The 16,949-nt window shown below is 38.9% G+C and overlaps 1 protein-coding gene across 25 annotated transcripts in view; it reads right to left on the reverse strand.

Moving 5' to 3' along the window:
* Window positions 1-16,949, reverse strand: part of ABI3BP (ABI family member 3 binding protein) — a 457,010-nt gene that overhangs the window by 162,101 nt on the left and 277,960 nt on the right. For all 25 annotated transcript variants that reach the window (XM_060098691.1, XM_060098690.1, XM_060098704.1 and 22 more), the window contains 2 exons: window positions 15,386-15,454; window positions 11,059-11,191 (listed from right to left, as the gene is read on the reverse strand). In XM_060098691.1, coding sequence (XP_059954674.1) covers window positions 11,059-11,191; window positions 15,386-15,454 — 202 coding nt within the window. The remainder of the gene's footprint in view (window positions 1-11,058; window positions 11,192-15,385; window positions 15,455-16,949) is intronic.

Below are 16,949 nucleotides of genomic sequence, written 5' to 3' on the forward strand. Positions count from 1 at the left end.
TGAAGGCCTACTATGTGCCAGATGCTGGCCCGGGGACTGAGGAAACAATGGTGGATTAAGATACCCATGGTCCCTGTCCTCACAGAGCTTAAAATTTACATGGCAAGACAAATGGGTAACAAGGCATTGGGCTAAATCAAGTGAGAATTTCCAGACATCAAAAATATTCACTTCTTAACAACTCGGGATAAAGAAAAAAATAAAAGGCAAGAGTCAGCCCAGGACCAGCCAAAAAGGAGGGCCCTCATTCTACATTAAGAGCAAGTAAGTACAATGTGAAAGGGTTAGAAAATGTGAAAAGAAAATTCTAAAAGAATCATTAAGCTTTAATAAGTTGGCAAAGGAGTGAGAACTAAGGCAATCTTGAACACTTTAACAAGCTGGAAACATGGGAAGGAAAAAATATGCTATTAATGGTGAAATAAATTGTGGTTTTAACTCTTCATCTGGGTCAATTTGGAAAGCTTTCTTTTGACCTTAGATATATTGAGGACAAACATGTACATTCTTCCTTTCAAAGCCCATTAAGAATAAAAACTGTAAATTAGGGCTTCCCTGGTGGCGCAGTGGTTGAGAGTCTGCCTGCTAATGCAGGGGACACGGGTTCGAGCCCTGGTCTGGGAGGATCCCACATGCCGCTGAGCAGCTAGGCCCGTGAGCCACAACTACTGAGCCTGCGCGTCTGGAGCCTGTGCTCCGCAACAGGAGAGGCCGCGACAGTGAGAGGCCCGCGCACCGCAATGAAGAGTGGCCCCCGCTTGCCACAGCTAGAGAAAGCCCTCACACAGAAACGAAGACCCAACACAGCCAAAAGTAAATAAATAAATTTAAAAAAAAAAACCTGTAAATTAGGTACATCTACTCTCCAAAGAATGTGAACTCAGAAAAGACTCTAAAAACATGGGAGAACCATATGGACCCTATGCAAATAGGAATGGAAACATACAACCAAGGATAAAGTGACTCATTAATGTTTCCAAGCTTAAAACAAATAAAACAGAAAACAGAGGTTTTCTCATTAGAAATTCACCACACGAGAGCTTTGATATATAAAGTCAAAAGTCAAAGTATAGGGGCTTCCCTGGTGGCACAGTGTTGAGAGTCTGCCTGCCAATGCAGGGGACACGGGTTCGAGCCCTGGTCTGGGAACATCCCACGTGCCGTGGAGCAACTAGGCCCATGAGCCACAACAACTGAGCCTGCGTGTCTGGAGCTTGTGCTCCGCAACAAGAGAGGCCGCAACAGTGAGAGGCCCGCACACCACAATGAAGAGTGGCCCTCGCTCGCCGCAACTAGAGAAAGCCCTCACACAGAAACGAAGACCCAACACAGCCAAAAATAAATTAATTAATTAATTTTAAAAAAAAGTCAAAGTATAATGTAAAGAAACCTTTCCAATAAATTACTTGCATTTGCATAGTAATATGCAAATTACTAAATGATGCTATACAAACCAATGTGAAATGATTTTGTTTTAAAGAAAACCAGAGACTTTACACATAGTGCCAAATATTAGAGTTAAATGGATTAAAATGACATCAGCTGATGTTCCTGTAGCAAGCCAAGGGCATTCAGATTCCAACAGTTTTGTCAGAATATGCTCCTGAAGGAAAACTTGAGCTGTACTAATCTAATTTTCAAGGAGGAATCATTCCCTATAACTATTATTGCTTACTCTAACCTACTGGATTAATCTAAATTCTAAAAAATACCATCTACATAATCATATGAGGGTGGATTTCTCTAATTCTGCATCTAAGTACACCAACTGAGTTGTTCTGGTGGGTTTATTTGGGTGCTTATAATATATACAGTATTTCCAGAGCTTTTAAATAAGGACTATTAATTTTTGTCAAATGTCAGCTCTTTATTAACTGTTCTAACTAGGGAGAAAGGAGGGATGGGTAAATAAAATTCACAAGTACTCCAAATGCTTCTTTTTATCATTACCATTTAATTCTTCCCCTTTAGTCATGTCCTAACAATTCTCTATTTCTGCCAAGGATACTTTGATCCTCCCACTTACTCAGGTTTGAGACTTGGCAAGCATCTTGATATGTTATTATTGAATCTTTTAAAAAAACTTCATTCTAGGTAGAATTATTTATTTTAAATATTGTGATTTGATGGGTATGACTCCATCTATTTGATGGGCATGACTCCATCTATTTGATGAGAAGAGCAGAGCCAGGGTGTATGGGCAAGGGGAAGAGAGGGTGAGGTGTACACATTGTCTGAGTAGCTTGGGACCTTCAAGTCAATTGCCTTGGATAAAATTCTAGCTCTATCCGGGCAACTGTTCCTCTACCTTCTTCATATTCATTATCTTCTTGTGCTGTCAAACCGTGGCAACCTCTATCAATTAGAATCAATCATCAGATAAGTTGTTTCATGGAGGGGTCAGCAGAACCAAGTGAAATTGAAGGAAAGGCTTGAGGACAGGGGAGGAAATCATATCCAAATCCTGCTATACAAATTTGCAAGTTACCTAACCTCATGGATTTATCAAGCAAGTTGAGTAACCATTAAAATCAGCTACATTTTGTTACAAGAGTTTCAGGTCTCCTTCCTTCCCTTCTATCCTTCCTGCCCATCCCCTCTCCTCCCTTCTTTTTTTTTTTCCTTCTTTCTTAGTAAGAGACTAAAAAAAGGAAAAAGAAAGCAACCCTTAAGTGTTTGTTTTCTCAGCACTGGCACCCTGTGAACCCAATAGAAACTGAAGTTATCACAAGAAATAAAGTTCTTTCAAGAGTCCATTTCCAAACAAAGTAAGTTATGGGTTTAGTAGTGGTTGAAATAAGGAATAGTTCAGATTCTTTGAAACAGCTCAAAATTACTTTTCAAAAAATTTAGTTATGGCGTATCTTCTACATAATTTTTCCAAGAATTTCTTCCTTCAGAACTATGGACATGTGAAAGAAAATTTAATTTTTTTCTTTCTTAGTTAGACTTCTTAATCAAAGTCATATGAAAGGTACTTCTGAGAACTTACAAACATTTTAAAGCTCTTTCTTTTCTGCCCAATTAAGACAAATAAAAAGAAATAAAGCACGACAAAAAATAGATATATGGCCAAAAAAGTACATGAAAAAGTTTTCGATACCTTTAGTACAAGGGAAATACATATTAAAATGGTAATGAGATATGACTACACTAGAATAGTTAAAATGAAAAATGTTGATGACACAAAATACTGGTGCAGATGTGAAGCAACCAGAACTCCCATATACTGCTTGGGGAATTTAAATGGAAAAATTAGGCCCAAAAAAATCAAATATACAGGGGGCTGGCGGCGAGAACTCAGCCTGAAGGGGGCTAATGAGCCACAGCTAGCCGGCAGGGAGTCCGGGAAAACTCTGGAGATGCCGAAGAGGCAAGAGACTTTTGGTTTCCTGGTGCGCGAGGAGAGGGGATTAGGAGCGCTGCTGAAAGGGGCTCCACAGACGGGCGCGAGTCACGACTGAAAGCGTGGAGCCCAGTGACGGGCGTGGGACGCTGGGGCTGCTGCTGCCGCCGCCAAGAAGCCTGTGTGCGAGCGCAGGTCACTGTCCACACCGCCCTTCCGGGAGCCTGTGCAGCCCGCCACTGACGGGGTCCCGGGATCCAGGGGCGGCTTCCCTGGGAGAACGCACGGCGCGCCTCGGGCTGGTGCAATGTCACGCCGACCTCTGCCGCTGCAGGCTCGCCCCGCACTCCGTGCCCCTCCCTCCCGCCCGGCCTGAGTGAGCCAGAGTCCCCGAAGAGGCTGCTCCTTTAACCCTGTCCTGTCTGAGCGAAGAACAGACGCCCTCCGGCGACCGACACGCAGAGGCGGGGCCAAATCCAAAGCTGAGACCCAGGAGCTGTGAGAACAAAGAAGAGAAAGGGAAACCTCTCCCAGCAGCCTCAGAAGCAGCGGATTAAAGCTCCACAATCAACTTGATGTACCCTGCATCTGTGGAATACATGAATGGACAACAAATCATCCCAAATTGAGGAGCCAGGAGTCAGTGCTGTGCCTCTGAGGTGGGAGAGCCAACTTCAGGACACTGGTCCACAAGAGACCTCCCAGCTCCACATAATATCAAACGGCGAAAATCTTCCAGAGATCTCCATCTCAACACCAGCACCCAGCTTCACTCAACGACCAGCAAGCTACAGTGCTGGACACCCTATGCCAAACAACTAGCAAGACAGGAACACAATGCCACCCATTAGCAGAGAGGCTGCCTAAAATTATAAAAAGTCCGCAGACACCACAAAACACACCACCAGACGTGGACCTGCCCACCAGAAAGACAAGATCCAGCCTCACCCACCAGAACACAGGCACTAGTCCCCTCCACCAGGAAGCCTACACAACCCACTAAACCAACCTTAGCCACTGGGGACAGACACCAAAAACAACGGGAATTACGAAGCTGCAGCCTGCAAAAAGGAAACCCCAAACACACTAACATAAGCAAAATGAGAAGACAGAAAAACACACAGCAGGAGAAGGAGCAAGATAAAAACCCACCAGACCTAACAAATGAAGAGGTAATAGGCAGTCTACCTGAAAAAGAATTCAGAATAATGATGGTAAAGATGATCCAAGATTCTATTTCCCAGATCCAAAATCTTGGAAATAGAATAGACAAAATGCAAGAAACAGTTAACAAGGACCTAGAAGAACTAAAGATGAATCAAGCATCGATTAAAAACACAATAAATGAAATAAAAAATACTCTAGATGGGATCAATAGCAGAATAACTGAGGCAGAAGAACAGATAAGTGACGTGGAAGATAAAAGAGTGGAAATAACTGCTGCAGAGCAAAATAAAGAAAAAAGAATGAAAAGAACAGAGGACAGTCTCAGAGACCTCTGGGACAACATTAAACGCACCAACATTCGAATTATAGGGGTTCCAGAAGAAGAAGAGAAAAAGAAAGGGACTGAGAAAATATTTGAAGAGATTATAGTTGAAAACTTCCCTAATATGGGAAAGGAAATAGTTAATCAAGTCCAGGAGGCACAGAGAGTCCCATACAGAATAAATCCAAGGAGAAATACACCAAGACACATATTAATCAAACTGTCAAAAATTAAACACAAAGAAATCATATTAAAAGCAGCAAGGCAAAAACAACAAATAACACACAAGGGAATCCCCATCAGGATAACAGCTGATCTCTCAGCAGAAACTCTACAAGCCAGAAGGGAGTGGCAGGACATACTTAAAGTGATGAAGGAGAGAAACCTGCAACCAAGATTACTCTACCCAGCAAGGATCTCATTCAGATTTGATGGAGAAATTAAAACGTTTACAGACAAGCAAAAGCTGAGAGAGTTCAGCACCACCAAACCAGCTTTACAACAAATGCTAAAGGAACTTCTCTAGGCAAGAAACACAACAGAAGGAAAAGACCTACAATAACGAACCCAAAACAATTAAGAAAATGGGAAGAGGAACATACATATCGATAATTACCTTAAATGTAAATGGACTAAATGCTCCCACCAAAAGACACAGATTGGCTGAATGGATGCAATAATAAGACCCATATATATGCTGTCTACAAGAGACCCACTTCAGACCTAGAGACACATACAGACTGAAAGTAAGGGGATGGAAAAAGATACTCCATGCAAATGGAAACCAAAAGAAAGCTGGAGTAGCAATTCTCATATCAGACAAAATAGACTTTAAAATAAAGACTACTAGAAGAGACAAAGAAGGACACTACATAATGATCAAGGGATCAATCCAAGAAGAAGATATAACTATTGTAAATATTCATGCACCCAACATAGGAGCACCTCAATACATAAGGCAAATACTAACAGCCATAAAAGGAGAAATCGACAGTAACACACTCATAGTAGGGGACTTTAACACCCCACTTTCACCAATGGACAGATCATCCAAAATGAAAATAAATAAGGAAACACAAGCTTTAAATGATACATTAAACAAGATGGACTTAATTGATATTTATAGGACATTCCATCCAAAAACAACAGAATACACATTTTTCTCAAGTGCTCATGGAACATTCTCCAGGATAGATCATATCTTGGGTCACAAATCAAGCCTTGGTAAATTTAAGAAAATTGAAATTGTATCAAGTATCTTTTCCGACCACAATGCTATGAGACTAGATATCAATTACAGGAAAAGAGCTGTAAAAAATACAAACACATGGAGGCTAAACAATACACTACTTAATAACGAAGTGATCACTGAAGAAATCAAAGGGGAAATTAAAAAATACCTAGAAACAAATGACAATGGAGACACGACGACCCAAAACCTATGGGATGCAGCAAAAGCAGTTCTAAGAGGGAAGTTTATAGCAATACAATCCCACCTTAAGAAACAGGAAACATCTCGAATAAACAACCTAACCTTGCAGCTAAAACAATTAGAGAAAGAAGAACAAAAACATCCCAAAGTTAGCAGAAGGAAAGAAATCATAAAAATCAGATCAGAAATAAATGAAAAAGAAATGAAGGAAACGATAGCAAAGATCAATAAAACTAAAAGCTGGTTCTTTGAGAAGATAAACAAAATTGATAAACCATTAGTCAGACTCATCAAGAAAAAAAGGGAGAAGACTCAAATCAATAGAATTAGAAATGAAAAAGGAGAAGTAACAACTGACACTGCAGAAATACAAAAGATCATGAGAGATTACTATAAGCAACTCTATGCCAATAAAATGGACAACCTGGAAGAAATGGACAAATTCTTAGAAATGCACAACCTGCCAAGACTGAATCAGGAAGAAATAGAACATATGAACAGACCAATCACAAGCACTGAAATTGAAACTGTGATAAAAAATCTTCCAACAAACAAAAGCCCAGGACCAGATGGCTTCACAGGTGAATTCTATCAAGCATTTAGAGAAGAGCTAACACCTATCCTTCTGAAACTCTTCCAAAATATAGCAGAGGGAGGAACACTCCCAAACTCATTCTACGAGACCACCATCACCTTGATACTAAAACCAGACAAGGATGTCACAAAGAAATAAAACTACAGGCCAATATCACTGATGAACATAGATGCAAAAATCCTCAACAAAATACTAGCAAACAGAATCCAACAGCACATTAAAAGGATCATACACCATGATCAAGTGGGGTTTATTCCAGGAATGCAAGGATTCTTCAATATACGCAAATCAATCTACGTGATATACCATATTAACAAATTGAAGGAGAAAAACCATATGATCATCTCAATAGATGCAGAGAAAGCTTTCAACAAAATTCAACACCCATTTATGATAAAAACCCTCCAGAAAGTAGGCATAGAGGGAACTTTCCTCAACATAATAAAGGCCATATATGACAAACCCACAGCCAGCATCGTCCTCAATGGTGAAAAACTGAAACCATTTCCACTAAGATCAGGAACAAGACAAGGTTGCCCACTCTCAGCACTCTTATTCAAGATAGTTTTGGAAGTTTTAGCCACAGCAATCAGAGAAGAAAAGGAAATAAAAGGAATCCAAATCAGAAAAGAAGAAGTAAAGCTGTCACTGTTTGCAGATGACATGATACTATACATAGAGAATCCTAAAGATCCTACCAGAAAACTAATAGAGCTAATCAATGAATTTGGTAAAGTTGCAGGATACAAAATTAATGCACAGAAATCTCTGGCATTCCTATATACTAATGATGAAAAATCTGAAAGTGAAATCAAGAAAACACTCCCATTTACCATTGCAACAAAAAGAATAAAATATCTAGGAATAAACCTACCTAAGAAGACAAAAGACCTGTATGCAGAAAATTATAAGTCACTGATGAAAGAAATTAAAGATGATACAAATAGATGGAGAGATGTACCATGTTCTTGGATTGGAAGAATCAACATTGTGAAAATGAATCTACTACCCAAAGCAATCTACAGATTCAACGCAATCCCTATCAAACTACCACTGGCATTTTTCACAGAACTAGAGCAAAAAATTTCACAATTAGTATGGAAACACAAAAGACCCCGAATAGCCAAAGTAATCTTGAGAACGAAAAATGGAGCTGGAGGAATCAGGCTCCCTGACTTCAGACTATACTACAAAGCTACAGTAATCAAGACAGTATGGTACTGGCACAAAAACAGAAAGATAGATCAATGGAACAGGATAGAAAGCCCAGAGATAAACCCACGGACATATGGTCACCTTATCTTTGATAAAGGAGGCAGGAATGTACAGTGGAGAAAGGACAGTCTCTTCAATAAGTGGTGCTGGGAAAACTGGATAGGGACATGTAAAAGTATGAGATTAGATCACTCCCTAACACCATACACAAAAATAAGCTCAAAATGGATTAAAGACCTAAATGTAAGGCCAGAAACTATCAAACTCTTAGAGGAAAACATAGGCAGAACACTTTATGACATAAATCACAGCAAGATCCTTTTTGACCCACCTCCTAGAGAAATGGAAATAAAGACAAAAATAAACACATGGGACCTAATGAAACTTAAAAGCTTTTGCACAGCAAAGGAAACCATAAACAAGACCAAAAGACAACCCTCAGAATGGGAGAAAATATTTGCAAATGAAGCAACTGACAAAGGATTAATCTCCAAAATTTATAAGCAGCCCATGCAGCTCAATAACAAAAAAACAAACAACCCAATCCAAAAATGGGCAGAAGACCTAAATAGACATTTCTCCACAGAAGATATACAGACTGCCAACAAACACATGAAAGGATGCTCAACATCTTTGCTCATTAGAGAAATGCAAATCAAAACTACAATGAGATATCATCTCACACCAGTCAGAATGGCCATCATCAAAAAATCTAGAAACCATAAATGCTGGAGAGGGTGTGGAAAAAAAGGAACACTCTTGCACTGCTGGTGGGAATGTGAATTGGTACAGCCGCTATGGAGGACGGTATGGAGGTTCCTTAAAAAACTACAAATAGAACTACCATATGACCCAGCAATCCCACTACTGGGCATATACCCTGAGAAAACCATAATTCAAAAAGAGACATGTACCAAAATATTCATAGCAGCCCTATTTACAATAGCCCGGAGATGGAAACAACCTAAGTGTCCATCATCAGATGAATGGGTAAAGAAGATGTGGCACATATATACAATGGAATATTATTTAGCCATAAAAAGAAACGAAATTGAGTTATTTTGTAGTGAGGTGGATGGACCTAGAGTCTGTCATACAGAGTGAAGTAAGTCAGAAAGAGAAAGACAAATACTGTATGCTGACACATATATATGGAATTTAAGAAAAAAAAATGTCATGAAGAACATAGGCGTAAGACAGGAATAAAGACACAGACCTACTAGAGAATGGACTTGAGGACATGGGGAGGGGGAAGGGGAAGCTGTGACAAAGTGAAAGAGCAGCATGGACATATATACACTACCAAACGTAAGGTAGATAGCTAGTGGGAAGCAGCCACATAGCACAGGGAGATCAGCTCGGTGCTTTGAGACCGTCTGGAGGGGTGGGATAGGGAGGGTGGGAGGGAGACGCAAAAGGGAGGGGATATGGGAACATATGTATATGTATAACTGATTAAATTTGTTATAAAGCAAAAAATAAAAAAATAAAATAAATAAAATAAAATAAAATAAAATAAAAGTCAAATATACATCTTCCCTGTGACATAGCAATTCTACTTTTAGGTATTGATCTAAGAGAAATTAAAAGATATATCTACAAGAGTCTTACATAAAAATGTTTATAAAATTTATACTCAAAATAACCAAAAACAAGACACAACTCAGGTGTCCACCATCAAGAAAATGGATCAATAAATTCTGAAATATTCACATAATGGAATACTACTCAGGAATAAAAAAGGAATGAACTATTTATACTTGCAATGTCATGAATGAATCTCAAAAAACATGCTGAATAAATAAGATAGACACAAAAAGAGAACATACTTTATGATTCTGTTTATATGGAATTCTAGAGTAGGCCAATTCTCTAGTACTTTCTGGAGTAATGACAATGTTTTATGTCATGATGGGGTGTACAGTACACGGTTACACACCTTTTTTTTTGTAATTGATTAAATTGTACACCTAAGATCTGTGCATTTTACTAGGTTTAAATTATTCCTCAATAACAAAGTTTTTTATGTAAAAAAGTAATGAAACAAATCTTAAACATTTAAGTCCCTTTGAGTACTTAAAATTAAAAAAAGTCTTCTAAAATAAAAACTCCTTGGTTGAAGCTTGAAACTTTTGATTGTCAGATGCAAAGTTTTAAATTTTGAAGCTACTGTAGTAAATATTTATGAAAAGCAAATATCATCTTATACTCAGTTTAGAATCATGGTTCAGCATTTATACAGTGCCCAGCACATAGACAATGCCAACTACATGTGCTGAATGAATGGCAGTAATTTAAAAATAAACTTAGGTTTTTCTTATTTTGTTCTGCCAAAGAAGATGGTAGCTTCATTTCCAACTGTGCTTTTCCTTGACCTACATTTCTCCATGTGTTCCTCCCTCCAGTTTTCTAAGCCAGTGATCCCTAAGCTTAGGTGGAGTTTCTGATTCAGTAGGTCTGGAGACCTGAGAATTTCCATTTTTGATAATTTCCCAAGTGATGTTTATTGAGGCTGATGCTGCTTAGTTTAGGGACCACACTGAGAGAACTACTGTCTTAGCACTTTGTCAATTGACAGATCAAAGATCCATCCTTTTCAAACGAAAGATGGAGCTTTGCAACTTTTAACAGTCTCTACTAAGTACTTTCAACCTCATCCTCTGATTTTTTTTTTTTACACTTATCACTGATAACCCCACTTGCTATTTGGCTTATTTTCCCTTCTAGTTTTTTCTTCAGAAAGAAAAAAATACTTGCATGTGTTTTCTATTCAGATAGATGATAACTCCCTGAAGGGTAGGGACCCTGACTAATGTATCTTCATTCCCTTCACACCTAGATCAGGCTCTACAGCTAATAGCTGATCTGTAAATACTGATGCTCCTGCCATTTACACATTCTTCTAAAGCATGTGCAGATACTATTGAAAGCAAGTGCCAATTTTCAGATGAAAAACAAAATTTTCCATAATGGTGAACTACCTGTCATTGGGACAGTGACTTGGCAATGTCCAGTCATGGTGAGGGTTGATGAGGAAGCCCCAGGACAGGAAGACTGAGCTTGGTGTCAGAGTGCCAACCACCAGCTGGAGAGGTTTGCGAGATCGTGCTTTACCTGTGGAGGTAATGGACAGGTTAATTCTTGTTATTATTTAGTGTATTTTCTTTTTTTAAAAATAATTTTTAAAATATTTATTTATTTGGCCACGCTGGGTCTTAGTTGAGGCATGGGGGATCCTTAGTTGAGGCATGTGGGACCTAGTTCCCTGACCAGGGATCGAACCGGGGTCCCCTGGAGTGCAGAGTCTCAGCCACTGGACCACCAGGGAAATCCTTTATGAGTTGGGTAAAATAGACAAAGACAATTTAGCAAGAGATGAAGAATGTGAAAGCATTAAGTTCCTTTTCTTTTTATATAGTGCACAAATATTAATAATGGTTTGCCCATGAATTTAAGCAGGAATCAAATGAAATACCCTTTTGAGATTTATGTGTGTGTGTGTGTGTGTGTGTGTGTGTGTGTGTGTGTGTATACACATATAACCTATATCCATTCCTAGTTTTTATTTCTTGAGAGTCAGGGATGAATATGGAGGTCTTGGCTATTACCAATGAAATAAACACACACACATATAGGCATATATATATATATATATATATATATACACACACACACACTCACTTTTCTTTTACAGACAAAATAAATTATGCTTTTTTTTCCCCTGGGACTGTGAATTAGTGTGAAATAACACCTTAGAAAAGAAAGCTTACCATGTAGGTTGCAGGTTATAGTCTTTTAAAAAAAAAAACTATTTGGAAGTGTAAAATCCCTTGTGAGACCATTGTAATAGCCTTTTTTTTTTTTTACAGTGAGTATCTAAATGGAAAAGGTGCACACATTTTTAATACTGCTGGAAGAGTAGGAATAATACAGGAAGCACAGTTATTCTGACAAGACTAACTGGATTGGGGCAATGCCAAGAGTGATGCTGATATATCACTCTAGATTCTTTTCAAGTATGTGGTGGGGGGGCACAGACATTTGCTTTTTCAAAAATATTTGAAATTGCAGGCATGGGAGGAGAGTGAAAAAGAGGAGGGAAGATTTTCAACCATGGAAACCAACACTGGCTCATAAAAGAAATCAGGGTAAAATCTAATAGGATTAATTAAAAATCCAATGGGACCTAATAAAACTATGCAGCGCTAATGTAAAACATATATGCTTTGTATTTCTATTAATTCCCTTTTTCATTTCATGATACTATGTATATTTGCTATAAAAAGAAATTTTATCTCCATCTACTGTAGTGTGAGCCAAACAGCAACATGGCCTGTGACCTCTATAAGGTGGGTAGGAGGGTACCCCTTGTGTGAGCTTAGCTAAGGTTATCTGAACCAAATACCCTTGAAAATTGTGCCATGACTGTTGCTTCTGTCAGATTTAAGTTGTATAAGTTGTTAATTCTAGCAGAAAAGCCCTCTGAAACAAGAATATACATAACCTAGTGGTGGAAAGTTACTTCACTGTGACATAGGTGAATTTTTAAAAGATATTTTAAATAATTTTCAAAGATGGTTATTGTTTAATTACTTGCAAACATGCAACTATACTTCTCTGAAAATTTGTCCAGATCCACCTGCAACAGTACCTTATCTATGATTCAAAGGGTTCAAGTTTGGCCCCCAAGGAGGGCAGATTAGAATCTGAGATAAGGGTGGGGGACACAGGTAGTTTGAAAAAGCCCTGAGGTGATTCTGATAAGGCTTTTTCCACCCCTGCGTTGATTTCACAACTGTCTCATTTTATAGATGAAAAACAAGGCCCAGAGTAGTTTCAAGGTTGTCCAAAGTCACAATGAGAGCAAGGTTAAGATTCAAATCCAGGTCTCCTGAATTATAATCTACTTTTCTTTTTACTATATCACTGGCTTAGCTCACAATGTATGAAGATAATGCCACTTAGAGAAAAAAGGTATATTTTTCTTTCCCCAAGGAACCTAAGGTTTACATGACTATCAAATAATTATTTCACTAAGTTTGGATCTTACTTTAAAAATGATTAAATAATTAAAATTTATGTGGCAGATACAAATATAAAATGAATGGAAGCTAATCTATGACTCATTACATCACTCTTAAATGCAGATTATAAAAACAAAAATTATATCTGTTGCCTGAAAGGAAAGGTGGGGTATTATATCCTGAGTGGGATGAAACAATTTCCTGTGTTGGTCATCATAGTGAAAAATAATCTCTAAGGCCAGTGTCACAGAAGCCCCCAAATGAAATGAAGTTATAAAATGCTATTAAGGTGTAATCACTCTCTTGACCTTCATTCTTTTTGTATATTTGTTTTATAATCATATTAAGGAAAAGTTCAGTGACTATGAAGCCAGAATCCCATAAAACCATACTCATGCTTCCTGACTTTATTGTTAAATAATTTGAAATAGAATCTTGAAATATTGAGAGTACATTTCTTTTCAAGTATATGGAAAGCTGCCTGGACAACTACCATTAGTAAGTTGTAAGTACTGATTGAAATTTCCCTTGCACTTTGGGATAATATAAGAGGTCAAGGAAAAGGATCTGTATTTCTCAAAATACTTGACCATTTATTGTTTCTCTAAAAAGAAAAGGAAACCAACAGAAGGAGGGGAGGGGATAGTGGCAACTGATTTTTGGTAACCAGGCATGGCTAATACACCTAGGAGACAGAATACAGAGCTGCAAAGGGCGCCTTTGCTCAGTGTATGTGAATATCTGTACGCTCCCCCAACCCTTCTCATCCCTTTAAGAAAGATCCTTTTTTCTATGTGGCAACCAGAGTACTGTAAAAGACAAACATGATTAGGAAATAATTATTTTGAGAACAGTTCACATTAGAACATGAAAAAGAAAAGAAGAGCACTATGATCAACTTTATCTAGAGTAGTAAGATGTGACAGCAGATGTTAAAAGCATATTTACAGTTCTATCAGTCCTTCATAATAGCAACGGCTTCCTTATTTGATCTGAGAAGAAATTTTAGCAGTGAAATTGGGACAACATAGGATTTTTTTTTTTTTTTGGCTGCGTTGGGTCTTCGTTGCTGCGTGTGGGCTTTCTCTAGTTGTGGCGAGTGGGGGCTACTCTTCATTGTGGTATGCAGTGTTCTCATTGTGGTGGCTTCTCTTGTTGCAGAGCATGGGCTCTAGGCACGCGGGCTTCAGTAGTTGCGGCACGTGGGCTCAGTAGTTGTGGTGCACGGGCTTAGTTGCTCAGCAGCATGTGGGATCTTCCTGGACCAGGGATCGAACCCATGTCCCCTGCATTGGTGGGCAGATTCTTAACCACTGCCCCATCAGGGAAGTCCCGGGACAGCATAGGATTTTTTTTTTTTTTTTTTTTTTTTTGGCAGTACGCTGGCCTCTCACTGCTGTGACTCTCCCATCGCAGAGCACAGGCTCTGGACACGCAGGCTCAGCAGCCATGGCTCACGGGCCCAGCCGCTCCGCGGCATGTGGGATCCTCCCGGACCGGGGCACGAACCTGCATCCCCCGCAACGGCAGGCGGACTCTCAACCACTGCGCCACCAGGGAAGCCCCACAACATAGGATCTTAATCTTCCTTAGTCATGCAGAAATGTTTCTACTTTTTTATACATATGGTATCTACTTTCCTGTTTTAAGTCTCCCTAGCCCTGGGAAGATGGGTGTTGCACTGCTGTTTTATGAAAGAAGTCCTATTTTCTATGTTTGACTAAATACAAGAGATTTAGAAGGAAGAGGCGTAAATAAAATCCAAGTTCCAACCCATTTAACACACACGTAAATGAGTCATGCTTTAGAAATGTCAACAGTTTCCTTCAGAAAAGGTTAGACATCAAATTTTGCCCTAAAAAATCTGAAAGGCACAAGAGCGGGCTTTAGTTCACACACTACAAAATAGAGACAGGCCAACAGGAGTTAACTCTAAATGAGCACTTGCTCTGGGCCAGGCCTGTCCTACGTGTTGCGTATTTGTGGACTCATTTAATCCTCACGCCGACCCTACCATACGGCAGAATGGAGGCACAGAGAGGTTCAATAATTTGCCTCAATCCCTGCAGTTTGTATGTGGTGAGGCTGGAAAAGACCCCAAGAGCCTCTCCCACCAGGCTATGCTACTCCCCAAGCAGGGTTGTGTTGATGGGGGTCTGCTGGGCATTGTACATCTTCTAACCTATATTCCTGAGACATCCCCAAGCCGCGTGGTCTTTGTGGGTAGAAAAGAGATGAAAAGGCATGGTTTAAAGTTAATTAAAAAAAAAATCAACAAAAATACCTGAGCATGACTTCTTTTGGCTGGGAGGAGGAGCGGGCCGCACGACTATCAGATATTTAGGCTCAGCATCTGGAAACAGTAACATTATTTATCAGTAAGATTCTTTGCGAACAAACAGAGTTCACGACAGCAAACCCATTCCTGACTCAGTGTTCCCAGCTTTAGTCAGCGCTTTAGTCATCGTAACCACAACACCAGTGGGTGAGAGGGCCCAGGAATTCAGAAAGTTCAAATTTCTTGGGATAGTTCAGGCCATTAAGTTTTTCAAATGAAAATTAAATCCAGATTTTCAAAACCCCATGGACAGGAGTCGGGGAGAGGTCTCAAAAGAATTATGCTAGACACAGATTTCATGCCACATTTTCATCAGTCCTTTTCTCTGCAAAGAGATGTTTTAAAAAATCAGATCATATTTCTTTTGTTATCCTGCTCCTCACAGAGGGTCAGTCTGGTGCTTCAAAGTCAGAGAAGGAAAATCATACTTGCACAGGACACAAGAGTCTCACCTGCTGAATGATCTGAAATTGCTCACTTTCTTGGGAATCTGAATATTCATAACATCCTACCTATTTTTTTATCCTGTTTGCATAATTTCAGTCTGTTATCACATCCAATCAATCATTTTCATGAACAATTTTTAAACAAAATCACAATTTAAGTTGGTATAATTTTCACCTAAACTATACCAATGGAAAATAAAGAATCTCTTTTAAAAAGATTTAGGTTTTATGAGGGAAATCTGTGGGCTGGTATCTTGACAATTTTAAGGCACACAGGTGTCTGTATTCATCAAAACTTATTGAATAGTAATGACAAGGTCCTACTGTATAGCACAGGGAACTATATTCAATATCCTGTGATAAACATAATGGAAAAGAATATGAACAAGAATATGTGTATGTATAACTGAGTCACTTTGCTGTACAGCAGAAATTAAACACAACATTGTCAATCAAATACACTTCAATTAATTTTAACAACCTAAAAAACTAAAAATTAAAATGTGGACAGTAAAAAAATAAATAAAAATTAAAATATTTAGGTTTTAAATAAAATGATATTTAGACAATCAATATGTGCTAACTCAGTCAGGGGCTGATAATTTATCAAAGTTTTTAAAATTGATGTTTTCAAGAGGAATGGTGGGTGTATACACAGTGTATAAATAAGCCAAATACACTCTGGGCATATAAAATAGCATTTTATAAGCAGTTCTACTGGATTAATCAATTGATTGATGGGTATTATCTACAATATTTCTTCAGTAACTCTGGATCCTGGAACTCATTCTACACCACGCTTCATCCGGATGCTGTAGTCAATCGCAGTTCACTCCTACTTGCTCAGACAGAGCTCATGTCTTGTTTTCTTTCAAATATCTCCCATCCATGTGTTTGAAGCCCAAGGCTTTATGGGGCTGACCTCATTCTCAGCCAGAGACAACCTGGCCTTCAACCATGTTTAATGACTCAAGCCTTTGTCTTTTTCCTGGACACCTCACCCGGCCCTATTTGCTATAACCTGCTGCAGCAATTACCACTGCAAAAGATAAACCAGGTAACCC

The sequence above is a fragment of the Mesoplodon densirostris genome, chromosome 5, assembly GCF_025265405.1.
Source record: "Mesoplodon densirostris isolate mMesDen1 chromosome 5, mMesDen1 primary haplotype, whole genome shotgun sequence".
Lineage (NCBI taxonomy): Eukaryota > Metazoa > Chordata > Mammalia > Artiodactyla > Ziphiidae > Mesoplodon > Mesoplodon densirostris.